This window comes from Nycticebus coucang, chromosome 16, assembly GCF_027406575.1.
Source record: "Nycticebus coucang isolate mNycCou1 chromosome 16, mNycCou1.pri, whole genome shotgun sequence".
Classification (NCBI taxonomy): domain Eukaryota; kingdom Metazoa; phylum Chordata; class Mammalia; order Primates; family Lorisidae; genus Nycticebus; species Nycticebus coucang.
The window spans coordinates 49335367-49358004 of record NC_069795.1 but is presented as its reverse complement, the minus strand read 5'-3'; the positions used below and the strand labels follow the sequence as shown (position 1 = coordinate 49358004).

Here is a 22638-nt window from a genome sequence, read left to right as displayed (position 1 = left end):
TTTCAATCGATGTTATTTCATTATAACTTTGATGAGCAAAAACAAAAAAAAAATCAGTTTCCAGCCAAGGCTATGTCTGTGAGGAGTTCTAATATTCTCCCTATGTCTGTATGGTTTTCTCCAGGTATTCCCGTTTCCTCCCACCTCCCAAAGATGTGCATGTTAGGTTACTTGGCCTGTCTAAATGGTCCCAGTCTGAGTGAGAGTGCTTGTGTGCATGTGTGTGAGTGAACCCTGTAAAGGCATTGCAGCCACCCAGAACTGTTGCCCATCTTGCTATGAGCTGCTGGGATAGGCTACAGACACCTGTGACCATGGGTAAATAATTATCTTGTATTTATGAATCGCTCTTAAAAATGTATCTATCTCTCACATTTGTTTTGGGTCTTTATTTAGAAGTCTGGTAATGTTTTTGTGACCAGAAATAGGCTGTAAGAACTAAATTCGTTTATATCGGTTAACCTATCATAAACCTGGTTTCCTCACATTGTATATTGTTTCACTTAAAAGTCAGTTTCCACAAACCTCTCAACATTAAGTGATTCAAGTCCAAACGGGACTCTGTCTCAGTATTGCGATATTTAATTCAACAATCTGTTTAATTATTAAAAAAAAAATGAACATCTTTACATACTTGAAAGATGAGATCCATAGAATATACTAAATGAAGAAAGCAAAGTGCACTCATTATTTATAGTAAGTGATGTTTTGAGTAATAAAAAAATAAAGTCATGCATTGCTTATTGATAGAGTTATGTTCTGAGAAAAGTGCCACTGCATAAACATCATAGAGTGTAGTTACACAAGCCTAGACTGTACAGCCTACTACACACCAAAGTTATATGGTACAGCCTACTGCAGCTAGGCTATAACCAGTCCAGCATGTTACTGTAGTAAGCACTGTAAACAACAGAAACACAAAACTTACTAAGTATCTAAACATAAAAATATGGCAAAAAAAGATAAAAAAAAAAAAAAAACAGTACATCTATATAAGGGCACTTACCATGAATTTTACAGAACTACAAGTTGCTCTAGGTAAGGCAGTGACTGCGTGATAAGTGAATATGAAGGCTGGTACATTACTGCACACCTAGGTTACACTAAATTTATAAGAAAATCTTACTTATTCAATAAATTAACTGTAGGCATGCTTACTGCAACATTTTTACTTCATAAACTTATTTTTTAAAACTTTTTGACTCTTCTGTAATAACATTTAGCTTAAAACATATACATATTAACAGCATTACAAAAGTATTTTACTTTATATACTTATCCTATAAACTTTTTTCTTAAATTTATCTTATAAACTTTCTATTAAATTTTTTATTGTTTTTTGACTTTTTAAAAAAATTAAATTTTTAAACTCTGACACAAACAGACAGATTACCCTAGTCCTATCTAGGGTCAGGATGATCAATATCACTGCCTTCCATCTCTATATCTTGAATCTCTGGAAATCTTCAGAAACAGTAACAAATACGGAGCTGACACCTCCTATTGTAACAATGCTGTTGCCTTTTTTTTGGAGACAGAGTCTCATTTTGTCACTCTCAGTAGAGTGCTATGCTATCATAGCTCACAGCAACCTCAGACTCCTGGGCTCAAGTGATTCTCTTACTTCAGCCTCCTAAGTAGCTGGCACTACAGGTGCCCACCACAACACTCGGCTATTTTTAGAGACAGGGTCTCACTCTACCTCAGGCTGGTCTCGAACCTGTGAGCTCAGGAGACGCACCCACCTCAGCCTCCCAGAGTGCTGGGACTATACCGCGCCTGGCCCTGCTGTTGCCTTCTGAAACACATTCTGAATGAAGGATTAGTTCTACAGTTAACCTTTTTTTTGTTTTTAATAAGTAGAAGGCATACACTCTAAAGTAATGATAAAGTATAGCATAATAAATATACAAACAAGTAACAGTCATTTATTATCACTATCAAGTATTAAAAACTATATATAATTGACTGTGCCATACTTTTATGTGACTGATAGTGCAATAGGTTTGTTTATGCCAGCATCATCACACACACAGGAGCAACGGTGACAAAAAAATAGCCGGGTGTTGTGGTAGGCACCTGTAGTTTAGTGATTACATGTTGATATACCTAATATACTGGGGAAAATGAAATGCATTAAAATTAATTTTACCTTTTTTTGAACTTTTTAAGGTAGCTACAAGAAAATTTCAAATTACATGTGGTTTCCCCTGTTTTTGGACAGCACCGATCTAGAATTAGGTTATTAATCATTTGACTAATGTCGCGTATTAACAACCATACAATTTGATACCATACTGTATGTTTTAATGTAAGCCAAAAGTAACATTTGAAGCAAGGCATATAATTTATGCCACTCCAAAGGAATTAAATGCATATCAAATGGTATTGTTGTAATGGCTCTATAAAATGGAACTTAGTTGCTGGGGAACAGAGGTGGGAGAGAGAATTTTTCACTGTAAATCCTTTCATGTTTTTAAACTTTTATCTATTTTAAAAATTTTCAATGAAAACAAACCCCTAATTTTAGATACTGCTAGAGAAGGTTTAAATCCCGTTCCTTTGCAGCAAACATTATTTGGTACAAGTTTCCTTCCAATTACCATTTTACAAAAGTATGTACTTAAAAAATTATTTTCTAAAAATCAAATAATTCTAGTTTACCTGATATAAGGATTATACTCTCATGATATCCAGACTCTGCTTTTGCCCCTCTGTTCCAACTGTCATCTGCTTTGGTTCTAGTTTGTTAACAGTTTCAGCAGTTATATTTTGATACAGAGGTGGAACTAAAGTTGGTTGAGAAAAGGCTTATGCTGTCAGAAATTCTTCCCAAACCACTCATTCATCACCAAATTATTGCCTGCATTTTAATTCCTAATACTAGTATTCATTCCATGGACAACTCTGTAAGTATTACCACAGACAGGATTCTATTCCAAAAGTGGCCAGTATATTTCAGGCTGTGATTTTTTTTTAATTGATAATCTCAATCACGTGTTTCTGGTGCTAGAAATATATCATACCACCATCTGACCCTTTTATACAAAGTCAGAGTTTTAAACTTGATCCTAAAATCAGTATCCCATGCTAGATTTTACCACTGGCACTAGTTTGAGGTATTTCAGTTTTAAAACAGAATGGATAGTTTTCAAGGTCCTAACATGCATAGAGAACTAACAGAAATACTAGTTTTAATATCTGCAATATTTACTTTACTATCTGAAAGGCACCCTAGAGGTCACTAAATATTTAGTTACGTTCTGTAGAACACCAGGGATTTCAATGAGATACTTCAGGGCCTGTTATCTGAAACTTGTGGCCCTTCAGCCACAGCAATGATCCTTTTACCTGTTTTAAGTACTAAGCTTTCAAGTTTTATTTCATTCAGAACTAAAGACTCTTTTGAAACCACTTGTTTAGTCCAACTTTCAGATTTTACAGTGAAAGAGTATCAAAACCCAGAGAATCTAAATTACTCATCCAAGGACATATTATTTAGAGAAGTTTGACTTCAAATACATTGCTTTTTCCATTGAAGATATACTTATAACTGTACAAAAATATAAAGAACTATTAATCTTTCAAAAACAACTATACTTAACTGAAGTTACACTCTCCCTCTATTTGAAAAATCTTTTTGAATTATAAAACTGCACAGTTCCTGAAGGGAAGGGTTAGGGAGATCCAATAGCACCTAAGCATTATACAAAACGAAGTGTGAAGTCACCCTTCCAAATTTCACTCTCCCCAACGGTCCACCAGTGACCAGGGACTGTTAAGAATCCTTCCTGATTTTTCACTCAATATGTATATTCATTTAAACCCTCTTTTAGTTTTTTCTTTCAATAGTCAGAATAATACTGGACATCTTTTCTGTTTGTTTTTTAACACCAAGTCATGTCAGTAAATCAACATTTTTTACAACTATGTTCATGGCAAGACTGCGTACCTGAGTTGTTCACCATTACTAAAAATAGCAATAGACATTTCTATACACGTTACGTCCTCTAAACTCTATTTTACCTTCAATCTGACCTGCTTGTGTCTGAGCTCCTGTATATGGTGGTTGCTGTGGCTGAACCCCTGGTGGGTGAGCTGTTGATGAGGAGGAAGCAATGCTGTCAGGCGTTCCTGAACGGTCTTCTGCAGGAGCACTGGGTGGCCCTAAAATGGTCATGACAAATCAGTTTAGTGGCCAATACAAGGCTTTTCCTCAGCAAGCTCTATTAAGAAGTTCGGTTAAAAAGTCTAAAATATATCACCATAAATACAGCTTTTTACATTAAATACTATGTTCTTCCTTTTTTTCTTTGCTCCAATCTCTTAAGAATCCAAAGCTACACCTGGAAATCCTTCCCTGTAAATTGTGGAGTGCTATATTCCTAAATCCTAACCTTCCCCTGAAAAAACCAAAACTCTTATCTACAATACTAATATTCTTTCTGCCATGACATATACTTTATAGATCAGATGTATCACTTCATTCTTCGATGGGTCTCCACTGCCCATAAAGTAAGTTCAACCCTCTGGTTTGGTATTCAAGCATACACACATTCTTTCTCACAATTCCCATACTCACATGACCCCCCCCCCTTCAGCTAAACTTGTCTATTCCCTATTCCCACAATGTCTAAATGGTTTGGGCCTCAATTTCATTTATCACTGTCCTCTCCACTGTGCCCCCACATATTTAAATATGACATTCACATGTTTAAATACAACATTTTTTAAAACCCATCTATAATTCCACACTTCTTATAAGCCTTCTTGAACCATAAATAGGTTTTTGCACTAAACTACTACCCTAGTTTACTTTATTATAACTCATACCAATTTTTTTTTCCTTTCTGAACAGCTCCCATCTTGCCTCTTAAGACTGCAGGCCCTTTTGGCCAGGCTCAAGACTTTTGATTCTTTTTGTCTATTTCACCAAGTTTAGCACTCTATCTTATACATGGCTGCACTTGAATTCTTCCAAAATAATGAACACAGAAGTAAACAGAGAAAACATACTATAGTTCCAATGCTGTGACGGTCAAAAAGATATTCTGAAGACAACTGTAGATATGTCTTATTCCTTTTAAGTTCTTTTTGTTTGACAACATGGAAGAGTGGTTTAAAGCATGAGTTTTGGAGCCAGACTACCTAGATGCAAATTCCAGTGCTATCAATTATTAGCTATATCACTCTGGGCATGTTACTTAACCTCTTTTTGTGTTCAATTTCCTCATACATACAAAAGATGCACTAATTCCTGCTTTATAAGGTTACTATGAGTTGATGAAAGCTTATGGCATGTGCTTATAAAAGCGATTATACAGCAAAAGCTTGAAAAAGTTATTACCATTCAGAAAGTTCCAGTAAGTGCTTGCTATATTAGTAGACTAATTTCACTGAGGGCAAATCTCTATTTCTACTCTGGTGTATCCCCAGAACTTACCACTGTATTAGGCACATAGTTGGCAGCACACAGTTTAGGTTAATGAGAACCTAAACTAGGTTATAATAGTAGTAATCCAAGAAAGACCGATGACCACCGGGGTAAAAAAGTGGATGATGAATTCCATTTACCAACATTTTACATACATTTATTATATGCGTAGGTAAATACATGTACGTACAGAAATTCTTCCTACAAGAGACAATGTTCTATTACCCTTAAAATATATCACTTTGACTCTTCTTTCCTCCCTTCCTGTAATTTATTACAGTTCATATTGCTCATCCTATCTTTGTAATACTTCCTCCTTCCTTCCCATTTTCCACATTGGGATAGCCAAATTTTTTATGCTACATCACACCTAAAGAACTACAAAAGTATCATGACTGTTATCTATATATACAATTTTTCTTACTCCAATTCAACATACAAAAGCTATCAGAAAAATGGTCTTCAAATAATGTGAATCATATTGACTATAATATTCAGGTCTGACATATACTAAATTTAAATCAAAACTTTTAAGTCTGACCTCTCACATAACGTTCACGCCTGTATTTGGCATTTCCTAAAGTCTTAAATAATAAGTAGCTGAGATGTTAACTCGTATTTCAGTTGCTCTAAAAATGTGTTTTTTGTATATATCACTTACTTGATGTCTTTTTTTGCCAAGAACAAGCACGGTATAAAAATGTCTCTCTTTTTTCAGAATTTCACACAATTCTCTTTTGTGAATCATCATCCAATAAAAGCATTAAAAGAAATACCAAAATGAATAGATTGAAAGCTGTATTTCTAACTACTGATAATAAAGTAAATTGGTTGGGTAAATTCTCCCACTGGTAACAACTAAAAACCTGAACAAACTAGAAAAAAATAACTAGCAATCGATCAAATGTTGGCAGAACCAGAAGAGGTTCCCCAATGGAATTACAATAGATAAGAATTGCAAACCCTGACCCCTCATAAAAACCACGGTGTTAAAACATCTTGGCTGGACAAGTACCTGAAAATTGAGGAAAAAAATCCCTGGAGTGAGAGCACCATGAAAGGGTAGGGTAAGACCCAAAATCTAAGTATAAACTATGCCCAAATCCCTGTGAACAACAGGGTTGAGGTAGGGAAAGTAGATACCTAGAGGGCTCAGAAAAAAGGCAGCACCACCTAGAGCTCAAAGGACTGAGCAGGGTTATCAGCTGCCACACACCATGGGGAGAAAGAGAGTAATTCTCAGTTATGTGAAAATTAACAAAAATCAAAATGGAGTCACTAATGTCTAAAGAAAAAAAAACTATGACAAATACAGCCTAGAAAGGCCACGAAGACTGAGTCCTCATGCTTATATAACTAATAAAAGCTACTAAAAAGACAGTGAAAACCACAACCTTGCACAAAGACCACTGCAACCCTACATAAAAATACTTCTGCAAGGACATCTGCCCAGCAACTGCCTGTCCAACCTTGAATTGGTATCACCCTTGTTACTGATCTTGTAGCCAAGGATAATTATTTCGAAACAATTATGTAATCCTCCACATTTTTTTCCTTTAACACCCTTTGTCTTCCTTTATCTCCCTCAATACATACACAGTTTACTATGACACACATATTCCCTTTATTTTACAACTCCCTTTTCTCAAATAATTATCTTTTTTCTTTTAGAAAGAAAAGTTGGAAGAGCCCGCTTCTCTGTTACATAGCTTGACAAGTCCATACAAATTAATTCCCTGCTAGAGTAATAATAACAAAAAAAATCAAAAGAATAAAAAGAATCCCAAGTTACAACATATTAACCACTATGACCACTATTTAACCAAAAACTATCAGATGTACAAAGAAACAGGAAAATGTGACCCATACTGGGGGTGCAAGAAGAGGCAGCCAATGGAAATTGACTCCAAATAGGCCCAAATATTGGACATTGCAAACATTTCAAGCAGCTATTATAAATATTTGTAAAGACTCAAACAAAAGAATACTCAAAAGAATTAAAGGAAAATACATTCTTATTAAATGTGGAAATTTTTAAGCTGCTAGAGTTTATTAGAAATCACAGTGGGTCTTAAAGATAGTTCAACAGAAATCACCCAATATGAAAAACAAAGACTGAAGAAAAACGAACCTCAGAAACCCAGAAGACACTATTAAGCTCACTAATGTATCTGTAATTAGAATCCCACGAGAAAGTAGAAAAACTGTTGAAGAAAGGACAACCAAAAATTTCAAAAAGAGTAATATAAGTGCTATTTTAAGGTTAGAAGCTTATTCATATAAAAGCACTTTCTACACTAAAGAAAATTAGAAATCTATAGTTTTTATTTCTCTAACTTTTAATTTCTCTAAGATCAGAAGAGATAATAAGACCTATCAAATGTAATTTAAATCCTGCAACAAATGAAATAAGATCATAAAATAGTTCACATTTTTTAAAAACTTTCTAAATTTTACTTTCGATAAAATTTACTTGAACTGAATAGTGGTTATTCTTTAGGCAAAGGGTACACCTGACTGGGAGAGGGCACAAGAAAGCTTTCTGATATGCTGGAAATGATCTACTCCTTGACTTACAGAGTTTTACGTAGATGTATACAGAGTTAACATTTACTGAACAGAACTCTTATGACTTGTAAACTCTTATCTTCCACTAAAGAAAGATGGAAAGGAGGAGATCTGATATGAAAATAGATAGGAAGGAGGTACGAACTAACTTACCTGAAACCTGATCATCTGTTAAGCCAAATGCTGACATAACATTTTTATTGATTTCATCTTGGTTTTTTAACGGATCAAAAGCTGACATACTTGCTGCCATAACCTGAGTAGACTGTTTTCCAGAAGAATCAGAAGAAGCAGCTTTTTCTTCCCTACCATCTACAGTATCTACAAGAAGAACAGAGGAATAAACAAAAACTTGTTTCCATTTATCTATACTCAACAAGACTGAAAAATATAAGGTAGAGAAATATATATGTGCATAATTATAGTCTGAAATATTGAGAGTATCACTGAACACAGGATTATGGATCATTTTACTTTTGTCTTTATATTTTTACTTTTAAAATTGTGGAAAAGGACAAAAAGAAACACAAATAACAACTTTTCCAAATAAATTATTATCTACCCTCTTCCCTAAGAATTATTAGATGGGATTAAAAACAAAAACAAAACTCCTTAACAGAGAAAAATATTTTACCTTTTTCTTTTTTTAGAGCCCTGCAACCTGTATCCTAGTATCAGATACATATTGAGCACCCAGGAAGTAAGTTATAGGAACCAATGTTTTCCTATTTTAAAAAGAATAAGAAGCTAGGCCAGTGCAGTGGCTCACACCTGTAATCCTAGCATTCTGGGAGGCCAAGGTGGGTGGATTGCTTGAGCTTACAAGTGCAAGACCAGCCTGAGCAAGAGCGAGACCCCATCTCTACAAAATAGCAGAGCGTTGTCGTGGGCACCTATAGTCCCAGCTACTCGGGAGGCTAAGGCAAGAGAATCACTTGAGCCCATGAGTCTGAGGTTGCTGTGAGCTTTGAACGCCAAGCACTCTACTGAGGGTGACAAAGTGAACTCTGTCTCAAAAAGAAAAAAAAAGTGACAGTAGAAAGTGAATAAATAAAGGGCAGCACCTGTGGCTCAAGGGAGTAGGGCGCCAGCCCCATATGCCAGAGGTGGCAGGTTCAAACCCAGCCCCGGCCAAAAACTGCAAAAAAAAAAAAAAAGAATAAATAAATAAAAGAGTAAGAAGCTTAACCAAGGTTATAATCTCAACTTTTAGGTTTTATTTCTATTGTCCATTGGTCCACTATTAAATTACATGAAATTCAAGTCACCTAGAATTCATGCTTAATCTTCTACAAATAGCAAATTAAAAACATACCTTGAATTTGCTAACTCTCATTTTAAAATGCTTATTAAAATACTTGCTAAAATCCTCATGGATGAAATGATGTGTACAGGATCTGCTTCAAAATACCATGGGAAGAGCTGAAGTGTGAAGGAGTACAGATGACATATTGACTATGAATTAATTAACGGATAAAGTTGGGTGTGGGCTTATGGAATTCATTATAATGTATACTTTTATATATAAATTTTTCCATAAAAAATTCTTTAAAATGAGAAAAATAAAATGTTAAATATTATGAGCAGGTTAAATTTAAAACCATGCTTTTATTCTAAGGATATTAAGACTCAACAGGCATTTATACTATTCAAGAATAACCTACATTTTACAAACAGTAATCTAGGGCCAAATACAAAAAATAAATAAATAACTAAATAAACACAACCTAAACAAACAAAAAGAATGTTGCTAACCATTTACTCAATGAAGAAACAATGATTATCAATCTTTTTCTGTTACCAAGTTAGTAAATGGACATCAGTTATCAGATCACCCATCATCAGTAAAAAAAATCAATCCTGTGAAAAAAATGTTAAGTACCAAGTGGTTAAGTACCCTCCCAGCAAACACTGGCTGACAGTTGTCATTCATTCCTAACTTGCCATTCCAGGTTACCCAAATGTTTCCTAAGTTTCTGGGAATTAAACAGTCCTACAGATACTCCCTTAAAATACGTCTACCAGTTATCTACCTTCCTCACCAACTTCCATCCCAAGACTACATCCCAAAAGAATACTACAAGAATTGTGAATTATTCCACCTCACAACACTACCATTTCTCTCTACCTATTTCTTTTCACTTACTGTTACCTGTATCTATCAGGCAACACAATGTATGTTCATTTGCCTACTATTGGCTCCATAAGCTACAAAAGATAACTGCAACAGGTCAATCCAGTATGTAAGGACCATTGCAGAAGCAGAGCACTGAAGACCACAGGTGACCACATGTTTCTTGATGATAATAACCTGCAGGTTCTTAATAGTACTGACAGCTGACTGGCAGCTTTCTTTTGCACACTAGACTTCTCAGTGTCTGCTGTGGTTTTTTTGGTTGGTTTATTGATGCCATTTTTCTTGAGAAGATTATTAAACCAAGATACAGTCTAAGAGCTTAGAAGCTTTAAAACTTTCACATAAGCAGGTGGCCAAGTAGTAAGTTATCATACTAAGTGCGAAAGAAAATTTAAAAAGAAAACAAAAAACAAAATTATAGCTATCTCTAAAAATAAAACACAGAATGTATTATTCTTACATCACCTTATAAAATATGTCAGGTAGGACACAAAGACTAGGAAGATGGCCACACAAAGAAACAATACATAGCATAATTTCCAAGATGTAGAGAAGAAATGAATTTTTCTTTTATATGAACACAGGAGCAAAGCTAACAATAAAATATATAAAAATATAGAAATAAAGGATTAAAAAAAGAACAAAAACATCCAGGAGCTATAGTAGCAAGAAATAGGTAAGTTTCACCTAAACCAAAAGTACATAATTCTATTCCTTACAGCAGAATTCTACTGACCATGCCAGTTGCATTTTGATCTACATTTCATAATATTCTACAGATGGTTAAACTCTCTGAAATTACATGTAAATATTATTAATGTTAATAAATTTTTCCAGGAAAATAGTCTAAGATTTTCACCAGATTTTTGATTTAAAATTGGAGGTTTTATTTGAATAGGTAGGATTTAGGATAGGCAATCTAAAATATAAACAGTTTCATCACAAAGTGGCCAAGAGGTTCTCATTATAGTATTACAGCAATCTCCATTACATTATGAAATAGAGGTAGAGCTCTAGAAATTACTGGTCAATCATCAAATATTTATTGAACATCTACCATTAAGAGAATTCTACACAACTGGAGAAGAAAGAAAGAGGGAAATGATGAAAAATGTATCGTTATTTAAACCAACTATTAGGTTTAGTATGAAATGTCCAATTTCCTTGAGTACTAAGTTTGGCAGTTGATATTGCTGACATTTCATTGACACTTCTTTATTATTATTACACAGATATATCCTCATTCTTTTAAACACAAATTTTTGCTTATGTTTCAAATCAAAATTTTTTAGAGAAATTTTTGTGAAACCATGGGTAAGTCAAAAACATGTCATTTTCAAATACGAGTTTCCACAGTGAAACCAATGCATCTCAGACAGCTGGAAATAATGAAGTGTTTGGGAAGGATGCGGCTAATGAATGCAGTGGTTTGAGAAGTTCTGTTCTGGTGATTTTAACCTTGAAAATGAACCATATAGGTGACCAGAGATCAAGGCGGATAACGATGTGCTGAAAGCTGAATGCTGTAGCAGAAGCTAATCCATCTCAACCCACGTGTAAACTAGTATCAATATGTTTCAATGTGGGACCATGTGAAACAAATAGGCAAGACAAAGAAGCTGGATAGATGGGATTCTGAATTAAAGAGTGCTGAAACACATTTCAAAACTGAGTATTCATCAGAAGAACTGATGATACCAGTTTGGTGGTCCAGCCTAGATATTACCTATTGCAGCTTCATCAATTACAGGCATATCTACTATAACCAAAATAAGGATTCTTGCAATTAAGCAGCCAAGACCAGCCAATAGATAGGCCAATTCTCTTGCAAGACAACGCTGTTCAAACTATAAAAGTTGGACATGAAAACTCTGTTATCCGCCTTATTCACTGGACCTTACATCAACTATCTACCACTTTTGGATTGCTTCTTACAAGGAATAATATTCGACTCTCAACAAGCTGTGGAAAACACTTTTCACTATTTCATGGCCACTTACTCTCCAGGTTTCTTCACCGCTGGTGTACACTAGATGGGAGAACTGCGTCAATAGTTTAGGTGCATACTTTGATTAATCGTACTGCTCCTTGTTTGAGATACAATTAACTAAACTAAAAGCAGAAAACAAAAATCCCAAAATTGTTTAATGGCCAAAAATGAGTAATATATCAGAATCTAGAGGTTGCAAGGATCTGGGCACAGTGGCTCACACCTATAATCCCAACATTTTAGAAGGCTGAGGCACAGGAGAACTGGCTTGAGGCCAGTTCAAGATAAGCCTGGGCAACACAGGAAAATCCTGTTTCCACACAAAAATTTTATAAAATAGCCAGGCAGGGTGGCACACACTGATAGTCCCTAACTATTCAGGAGACTGAGACAGGATTGCTCAAGAGTCTGAAGTTATAGTGAGCTATGTATGATCAGGCCACTGGACTCCAGCCTGGGCAACAGAGTAAGACTGTCTTCAAGAAAAAAAAAAAAGTGCAAGGGATTATACATGACATTTTTCCACAAAAATCATTTTCTATTAAGACTTTTATATGCAGTCATCCACACTTGATTAAAAAAAATCACTATTTCGCAATATGGACAGTTTCAAACATTTGAAAATTATAAGCAACAAAAAAAGTGTGTTAAAAAATCAGGTTTTTTAGTGCAACATCTAATAATCTTAAAAGTTGAAGAAAACAGCTTTTTTAATCTTTTACTTCTAAGCCTTAATACATAAATTTCAGTCTACATTTTAAGATAAATTTGGTCCCCAAACCAAATCTATTTTAAAATATGTATGTCATTTCCAATTTTGTTACTGTATCTTGCTTTATCTTAACATAAATAGTATGTTATCTGTGAAATAGGGGGAAAATAGCTTTTATGATTAAAAACTGTTTAAAATAAACTTTACAGCATACCATTTTAATGTTAAGTACTAACCTGTAAGTACAGTACTGACCTATAAGCACAGTGCTAATTTGTAAGTTTCTTTTTTACCTGAAAAAAATTTTACTACACAAAATTCATGAAGTTATTTTTAATATCTAAGATTCATTAATTATCTACTGAAAACGGTTTATAAATCAAGAGAGTTTGAAAACTGATCAGTATCACAGACCCAGAAGTCTAAGGCTATAGTTGTATAAGAATCACCAGAAAGCATTTTAAAAATGGGATTCCCAGGCCCTACCCTCTAGTCAATGATGACATTAAGTAATATATAATGAAATCTCCCAGTAATCTTAATGAAGTTATGTTTGGAAACAGAAATGAACACTAGTTCAGAAGCAGAGGCAGGAACAAGAGTTACATTAAGGGTGCCATCCCTCTCCTACTGAAGATGATTTTTTAAAAGCCTGCAAAAAGACACAAAATTAAATCATAATAATAAGAATTCAATGATTTACCATTTTCAGGAATATTGGTGGAAGGTCCTGGTTCTCCAGGTGGTTCTAAGCTATCCAATAAGCGATTTACTTTGTTTCGAAGCTCTATCAGTTCTCGACGGAGGTATTTCACCTGACTTGATTCAAGGGGTCTTGGTTGGCCATTAACTGAAATAAAAGCATTAATATGCTTAAAGTTAGGAGATGTTCTTGAATAAGCTTATCGACAGAATAATAAAAAATAAGGAAAAATAAATACAATTAAAAAAATAAATAAAATACTAAATAACTTTTTTTAAGGAAAGGATCTTTACTGTTAGTAAGTTATTTTGAAAATCAAGAAACATTCATCAGTCTCTCCTGATGCCAGACCTATGGACTAAGCCCATACTGCTAATAAGGTTTATGAGAAAAATTCAATTCTAATAAATTAGAACCTACAAAAAGCTATACATTTTTAATATAAATTATTCAATTTAATAAAAATTACATAACTTCAAAAGTTCATTTTATTTTACACTATTTAATATTCTTGAAATAATAAAAAATTACCACATTCTAAACAAATGTTAAAAGATACAGTATGACTGATAGGTCTCTTACTCCTCCATAGACCTACCTACCGACCTACCTACCTACCTATCTTAGAGATAGGGTCTTTATGTTAGCCAGGCCCACTGTAACCTCAAACTCTTGGGCTTAAGCAATACTCCTAGCTCAATCTCCCACGTAGCTAGGACTACAGGAATGTGCCACAATGCCTGGCTTGTTTTTTTTTTTTTTTTCCATTATTTTGTATAGAGACATGGTCTCGCTTTGTCGTTCAGGCTGTTCTCAAACTCCTGGCCTCAAGCGACCCTGAATCCTGGGCCTCCCAAAGTGCAGAGATTAGAATCCTGCACCACTGCACCTGAACTTTACAGTAAAACTTTCACAGTTGACCATCTCCCTATACTGAGCACCTCAAGTTGACGTAATTTTCACAGACCAGACATGCACCACATGTGTTTATCAGTACAGTGGGCTTAGTTCCTTATGTTGACCATCCTGTTACAGTTAAGTGGTCAACTCAGAGGTTCCACTGCATTTCTAATTCCCATTATAATTTCTTTTTTGACTTACGTTATTTAAAAGTATATCTTGTCTCCAAAAAGTAGAAGAATTTGGGTTATACTTTTTGGTCAGTCGTTTTTAATGAGGCCAGAGAATATGATCTCTAGGATACTTCTTCTGTGTTATTTTTTTGAGATTTACTAGAAGACCAAGATATGGTCAACTTACATAAATGTCCCGTATGTACTCCGAAAAAAAAATCCTTCCTAACTGCTAGATGTACAAGATCAAGCCTGTTATCTGAGTTATTAAAATCTCCTCTATCTTTAGTAATTCTGAGTCTGCTTGATCTATTAGTTTCTGAAAAATCAGCTCTGTCATGATTGCAAATTTATTAATTTCTCCTTGTTCTATTTTTTCTTAGGAAAAAATATAAAACTATGAGGCGTAACTGCTCAGATTGTTATGTAGTACTTTTGAATTATTCTTTTTATCATTGTAAAATAACTACTACTAAATAAGTTTTTATGTAAGTCTGTTAATATTAACAACCAGCTTTCTTTGCATTTGTCTACTGCATCTTTTCCTAGTCCTTTATTTTCAAGCTCTGTGTCATAATCTTTTAATATGTCCCTTAGAAATGGCATATAACTAGATTTTTTTACTTTTTAACTCCAATAAGAGATTACTCTAACTGGCACATGTAGTCAGTTTATGTATCGTGATTGGTATTTTGCGCTATTTATCAAGCTTCCACTCTTCTTTCCCTCCTTCTCCACCTGCTAGTGAACTGAGTAGATAACCTTTTGTTTCCTTATTTCCCTATTCCTGCCTATTTTCAATCTTTCAATAATCACTCTTATATTTTATACATGCATATTTCAATTTAAACATTCTAAAGTTAATTACAATTCTTCTCCCAAACAAGTTTTTAAAATACTGATTCCTACCATCCTCTCCTGTCTTATGCATAATTAGTACTCAGTATTTTTGTCTCAACGTATTTTTATATTCCTAAAACTATTATTCTATTTTATGAGTGCTCAGTTAACATACATGTTAACCAGTGTATATGTTCACAATTGCTCCTGGCATCATTATCTGGACTCAATTTCCTTCTTGCTGAAGATCACTGTTTAAAATTCTTTTAATAGTTTGTGAATGGTAAATTCTTAGTCTTTGTTTGAAAATGTTTTTATTTCCCTTCATTAATGAAGTTTAGCAGACTAGAGAATGTCACTTTTCTAGTTTTTTTTATTACCTATTTGAAAATGTAATTCTATTGTCTTTGAGGTTCTATTATTACCATGAAGTTTACTAACTATCTAACTGGTTCACTAGTGATCAGTCTTATTCTATTTTTAAGATAGTCTCTCATATATTTTCCAGTTTCATGATAGTATTTCTAGTTAAGATTTACACTTTAACTTCATCCTGGTCACTCATTGTGCCTTCTGAATGTAAGGGTTTGTTTTTATCTTTCATATAATTCCAAAAGCGCCTTTATCCATTACCTCTTAAAATATTTCTACTCCTCCAATTCTGACTTCTTCAAACTCTTACTGGAAATATGCTGGACTTTCTCTTTCTCACCTTCTCTCTCATACTTTCCATGTCTGTGTTTTTGTGTTTTATTCTACAAATTTCTCTGGACTTCCTTTTCAGTCACTAATTTTCTTTTTGGCTGTGGCTAATCTGCTATTTAACCTACCCATTTAGTAATTTCAAGGATTATATTTTTCATTTCCAAAAGTTACCTTAAGTTCTTTTTAAAAGGTTTGTTATTTTTCCATAGTGCCTTGCTCTTAATACATGTATTCTTATTCTTTATGTCTTTTTTTTTTTTTTTGGTAGAGACAGAGTCTCACTGTACCGCCCTCTGGTAGAGTGCCGTGGCGTCACACGGCTCACAGCAACCTCTAACTCTTGGGCTTAAGCGATTCTCTTGCCTCAGTTCTTTATGTCTTTTAACAATTTTTACCGCACGTTGTGTAGACTATCACTTCTATTACCTACAATTGTTGAAAATCTAATCCTATTAGCTGTGTCCACTGTTTTTAGCTTACACTGTTTCATGTGGCTTACAGTTTTCAACTCTTACGTCATCAACAGTTGGGCTTTGTCCATGAGAAATCTGTGTGATCTGTATTGAGAATATATTCCTCCACATAGATTTCTGCCTATCTTTCTACTATTTTTTTTAATGGTAATATCTGGGTTTGCAAGTTTCTGAACTATACAGTTTATAAAGTAAAGCCCAACTCACCTCAGGACCATGATATGAATCCTCAAGGGAGACTTCCCAAAAATCCCGACACCCAGGGTATTACAGTCCTGTTTCCTTGACCTTTCCAGTATCAAGGGAGAGACCTGTTTTCCATTCTTTTTGAGAGTACAGCCCACCGAGAGCCTACCCCATGTAAAAACCAAATAACAAGTCCTTAAATCATGCAGACTAAAACTTTCACCAAGAGCATCCTAAAGTCTCAGCTTCTGGTACTTCAGCCCTTAATTTTTAGTTCCATTAATTTTTTTGGTGCTCAGATATTTCCCTTACTTTCCTACACAAGCTGACTTGCATAATTAAAAAAAAAATTGTGATTATTTATCTACCAGGTCATTACTTATTTTTAGAGGACAGATTTGCAGGTTACCTAATCTGCCCTTCGGACTAGCCAATAGTTTCAATATTGTAAAAGACAGCTCTTATTTAAAAAAATTTTAAATGGTTTTTGTTATTAAGATTTAAAAATATGGTTCATATTTATCCTTCTAGATGGAGATGAAATAAATAGAAATTACACCAATAGGCCATGATCATATTTCACAGAACATTAAGGTTCAGCACAACATAATTTTAAAAAATAAATGCTAAATAAAAATCAGGGAAAAAATGTACACGCTTTACTTTTCACATAATCATGATACCACTTTAACTCCGTAATTATTCCTATTTTGTCTTTGAAGAGTTCTGCCTTGCAAATCTATTTAAAATCTAAAAGAAAAATTCTAAATGATTAAAAAAATATGTCTTGTATTTGTTTTTATTGAATCTACTTTTAATCTTTAAGAAAATACTGCCTACGCCAGGCATGGGGGCTCATGCCTCTAATCCTAACATTCTGGGAGGCTGAGGCAGGCAGGTTGCCTGAGCTCAGGAGTTCGAGACCAGCCTGAACAAGAGCAAAACCCCATCTCTAAAAAAAAAAGAAATACTATCTAAACTCCTTAAAGCATCAGGCTTATATGTTAAGCTTTGAGAATACGTTTTAAAAAATAGTATAATATATAGGAAGATATCACAAATTCTTAGAAAACTCAGAGGTAATTTTAACCTGAAATTATTTTTTAATTCTGATACACCAGTAGCCTACATTAATATTTAGGGTAACAAGGCAGATGTGGAATTTAAAACATGCCTACTTTCTATCAATCTTACAAAAAAAACAAATAGCATGACATTTCAAAAATCTTTTTTTTTTTTGTAGAGACAGTCTCACTGTACCGAGAGTGCCGTGGCATCACACGGCTCACAGCAACCTCCAGCTCTCGGGCTTACGTGATTCTCCTGCCTCAGCCTTCCGAGCAGCTGGGATTACAGGCGCCCGCCACAACGCCCGGCTATTTTTTTGTTGCAGTTTGGCCGGGGCTAGGTCCGAACCCGCCACCCTCGGCATATGGGGCCGGCGCCCTACTGAGCCACAGGCGCCACCCGACATTTCAAAAATCTTAACACAGGCTAGTAGTTAGGGCGCTGGCCATATATACTGGGCTGGCAGGTTCTAACCCAGCCCTGGGCCCTGCCAAACAACAATGACAACTACAACAACAACAACAAAAATAGCCAGGCATTGTGGTAGGCGCCTATAGCCCCAGCTACTTGGGGGGCTGAGGCAAAAGAACCTCTTAAGCCCAAGAGTTTGAGGTTGCCGTGATCTGTGACACCACAGCACCCTACCGAGAGCGACACAGTGAGACTCTGTCTCAAAAAAAAAAAACATCCTAACACAGGTAAATTAAAGCTATAATACAGTTTTAGAGATATCTAAGTTATATCTCACTTCAAAAACAAAATAATCATAACATACTTTGTTCTTATTGAATTAAACTTCCGTCATTTTCTTAAAACATACATAGCCAGAAGCTTCAAATAACTTAAAACCACTCCTTGAATGCAAATTAATTTAAGTACCTGTTGAGTAAATTATTGCTTAATTCTAAATCTTTAAGAGGAAAAAAGCCAAAGTCTTTAACAAAAATACAATGAATAGTAAATGTCTCAGAAAGTTTACTACTCACCAAATAATGTCAGCTTCAGTATTCTACTACATTGAATTGCAAAGGAAAGGTCAGAACTATCAAAAATTGTTATAAGATCTCCATCTGGAATTAAAAAAAAATGAGTTTCAGATTTGTATCAGCAGTAAACTAGGACACATGTAAAATTAAGATCCAAAACGTAGACTGCAGAGCATAATTAGACTCTCCCATAAAACCCTTAAACCTTAAAGAATCACCTAGCAAAGATGTATTTGCTCAAAAAAAAAAAAAACAAAAACATTAAATCAATTTTGCTTATGATTCTTATGTAAAGTATATATCATATCTTCATGAAAAAATATAGCTAATTAACTTTTATTAGTTACCAGGAAGAGATTCATACATAGCGGCAGCATCAGCAATTATTGGTTTAGACTGAAATCTTTCCATTGTAAAAAATTTAAATATATTTATCAAGTTAAAGTAATAAAGATTCTCAAGGTTTAAATCCCAATACCATCAAACACTACTGACATACATGGAGGGGAAGCCATATACAATAACTCCAAGGGTTGCTAAAAAGGTTTTTGCAAAATTGCTTGGGAAACCTAGAGCATCAAAGGCCACATGTGGGCCTTTCAGATCCCCAAGTGTGACCCCTAACCCAAATCCAAACTTCACAGAACAAATCCCTTTACTAAAAGAATTTGTTCTATAAAATGTGGACTCAGTCAAAAGGCTACACTCAAAGTTCCAGATCCGTGTGTGGCCCTAAGGACGTAGGTTCCCCATTCCTGAGTGAAACATTTCTGGTCATTAACCATTTTGATACTAAGAGGAAAACTATCATCTTTCCCTAGAAAAATACTTATATATACAAATCAGTGCATATTTAAGACTGAAATCCTCCACATCTTTGTTCAGATTTGTGTTCCCCAGACTGTGTTGGACACTAGAGTGGAAGGAATAAAGAATATTATAATTACCATATCAATTGCATGTTTCAAAAGCTTCCAAAGGGCTGGGGAAATAATGTTCTATAGATAGAACAAGAACAGAAAAGCAGCCACAGACAAGGAGTTGGTCAGGAACCTCTGCAAAGTTATCTACACAGACAGAAGGTGGGAAGGCCAAGAGGCTAGACACTGCTACATCAATTTTAATGCTAACTAGGGAAATTTACTTTAGACAAGGGATGGCAATAATAGGATTCTGTATATGTTTTTAACTATTTATAATCATATTCGCTGCACAACATACATGTCTAAAGTTCAACTTTCTGGGATTCTACTCAAACACATTTTTAAAAGAAAATAAAGTATATATGCAAAAGAAAGAAACTTCTTATAACTGCCCTTTTTTCTTTTCTAAATTCCATAAAAGAACAGAGTATCTCTGATGGTAGGAACCTTACTGGAACCTTTCACTCTAGTGTCCAACAGTCTAGGGAACACAAATCTGAACAAATCGAACACTTTTAAAAACATCATGAAAAATAAATATAATGTTCTAACTAAATGTGTTGGACAAATTCCAACAATGAGTATACCCTAAGCCAGGGGTCCATAAACTTTGACCAATAGCCAAATCTTTGTTTTTATAGGACAATAAATTAAGAACATTTTGTTACATTCTTAAAGGTTGCAAAAAAAAGATTAGACAGAGGCCTTACATGACCTACCACCTTAAAGTATTCGTTATCTGATCCTTTATAGAAAAAGTTTGCTGACCCTTGCCCTTAACAAAACTAAGTGCATTAAGAAAAAGCCAGGCAGTGAGGTCTGTTTAAGACATACTAAGTTTCAGGTAAGAGCAAAGCATCTCATTTTCAAAAAAGACACAAAGATTTGAATTATAAGTGTAGAAGTCATGGAAGTCAATGTATTATAGGCAGATGAGATTACCAGGGAAGTGAACAGGAAGAAAACTGCTCTCCTTTATTGTTTTGTTTTGGTTTTTTTTTTTCTTTTTTTTTGTAGAGACAGAGTCTCACTTTATGGCCCTTGGTAGAGTGCCGTGGCCTCACACAGCTCACAGCAACCTCCAACTCCTGGGCTTAGGCGATTCTCTTGCCTCAGCCTCCCGAGTAGCTGGGACTACAGGCGCCTGCCACAACGCCCGGCTATTTTTTTGGTTGCAGTTTGGCCGGGGCCGGGTCTGGGCCTGAACCCGCCACCCTCGGTATATGGGGCCGGCGCCTTACCGACTGAGCCACAGGCGCCGCCCTCCTTTATTGTTCTTTAACACGGGCAACTCTTAAAAATTTGTTTTGGCCAGCCTTGGAGCCACAGCAACACAAGATGGTAGCCACCACGACCTCGGACAATTTATGAAAACCGAATATACAGCCTTAAAATAGAATTTGGACCTAAACACCCAGAAGCACCCCCTTTTGTAAGATTTGTAACAAAAATTAGTATGAATGGAGTTAATAGTTCTAATGGAGTGGTGGACCCAAGAGCTATATCAGTGCTAGCAAAATGGCAGAATTCCTACAGCATCAAAGTAGTCCTACAAGAGCTTCAGCACCTAATGATGTCTAAAGAACATATGAAATTCAAAAAAAAAAAAGGCTCAGTGTCTGAAGTATATTGGGGTGCCAGCCACATATATCGAGGCTGGCGGATTTGAACCCAGATCCGGGCCAGCTAAACAACAATGACAACTGCAACAACAACAACAACAAAAATACAGCTGGGTGTAGAGGCGGGTGCCTGTAGTCCCAGCTACCAGGGAAGCTGAGGCAAGAGAATCGCCTGAGCCCAAGAGTTTAAGGTTGCTGTGAGCTGTGACGCCACAGCACTCTACTGAGGGTAACATAGTGAGACTCTGTCTCAGAAAAAAAAAAAAAAGAAAATATGAAACTCCCTCAGCCACCCAAAGGACAGTTTTACAGCAATTAATCAAAAGGAAAACCACAGGCCCTTCTCCCTCCATTCAATTTAAGCAGTCTTCATTTTCCACAGTAATAAAATTTTTAGATACGTCTTGTAGACCTCAAAGTACTGGAAAGGAAACTCTCATTCAAAGGCAATTTATCTTAAGACACTGTAAATGATGTAATTTTTTGTCCATTTGAAATATATAAGTTGCTATAAAATAAAATTTGTTTTGCGTGCTTAGATCATACATCACAAAGGGAGAATTAAACCAATAGCTAGATGGCCGGGTCAAATGATCAGCAGTGATTTACAGTCCGCTCCCAAAGGGTAAATTGTACAATCTGCTACCCAGCAAGAGACATTTCCCAATCCATATGCATCTCAGTAGGGCTATGTGACTGGGTTCTGGCCAGTGTGTTGTAGGAGAAATGATATCTACCACCTCAAGGCCTAGCAGTAAAATCTCCCATGTGATTCTTCATACTCTCTCTTCCCCCACCTAAGCCATGTGTTAAACGTAACAAAGCTTCTGGATCCCTGAATGATTTCTTGAGTGTTAAACCACTCAGATTATAAGATTTCTACACTTAACAGCATCTGGCACTACTTTAAGCCAGCACTCACAGAGAGAAAAACTATTAGTGATAAGACGAAAACCAGTATATGCAGTGTCAGAGATGTTAAGGGTATTAATAAGGATGGTATGAGAAGCAGTGCCAAATACTAAGATCAAGATAAAAAAGACTACAAATTAATTCAATAGTAAAAAAAGATACAGGTAACCACCTAAAGAATAAATTTCAGTAACAATGTTAACAAAGCCAATTTAAAGAATAGAAAATAGAGTCTACTACTATACAGGCAGTCCCCAAGTTATAAACATCCAACTTATATACAACTCACACTTATAAATGGAAGCT

At 35.1% G+C, this 22638-nt stretch overlaps 2 protein-coding genes across 4 annotated transcripts in view; one reads left to right on the top strand and one right to left on the bottom strand.

Moving 5' to 3' along the window:
- Positions 1-22638, bottom strand: part of TFG (trafficking from ER to golgi regulator) — a 40530-nt gene that overhangs the window by 12513 nt on the left and 5379 nt on the right. For 2 of the 3 annotated variants that reach the window (XM_053565786.1, XM_053565787.1), the window contains exons 3-6: positions 18876-18959; positions 13545-13691; positions 8156-8323; positions 4027-4167 (exon numbers count right to left, since the gene is read on the bottom strand). In XM_053565786.1, coding sequence (XP_053421761.1) covers positions 4027-4167; positions 8156-8323; positions 13545-13691; positions 18876-18959 — 540 coding nt within the window. The remainder of the gene's footprint in view (positions 1-4026; positions 4168-8155; positions 8324-13544; positions 13692-18875; positions 18960-22638) is intronic. The other variant, XM_053565788.1, reaches the window with a different exon arrangement.
- On the top strand, positions 19556-21739 carry LOC128568056 (ubiquitin-conjugating enzyme E2 variant 1-like). Its single transcript, XM_053565741.1, has 3 exons — positions 19556-19615; positions 21144-21376; positions 21685-21739. Exons 1-3 carry the CDS (start codon positions 19556-19558, stop codon positions 21737-21739), a joined length of 348 nt encoding a protein of 115 aa, XP_053421716.1.

Bases quoted from the DNA above. Each gene is read 5' to 3' on its own strand.
- LOC128568056 (XM_053565741.1), top strand. From the start codon at position 19,556: ATGTGGACTCAGTCAAAAGGCTACACTCAAAGTTCCAGATCCGTGTGT. The intron at 19,616-21,143 runs GTAGGTTCCCCA...ACAAGATGGTAG, and splicing joins CCGTGTGTGGCCCTAAGGAC to CCACCACGACCTCGGACAAT. The intron at 21,377-21,684 runs TAAAGAACATAT...AGAAAAAAAAAA, and splicing joins CTTCAGCACCTAATGATGTC to AAAAGAAAATATGAAACTCC.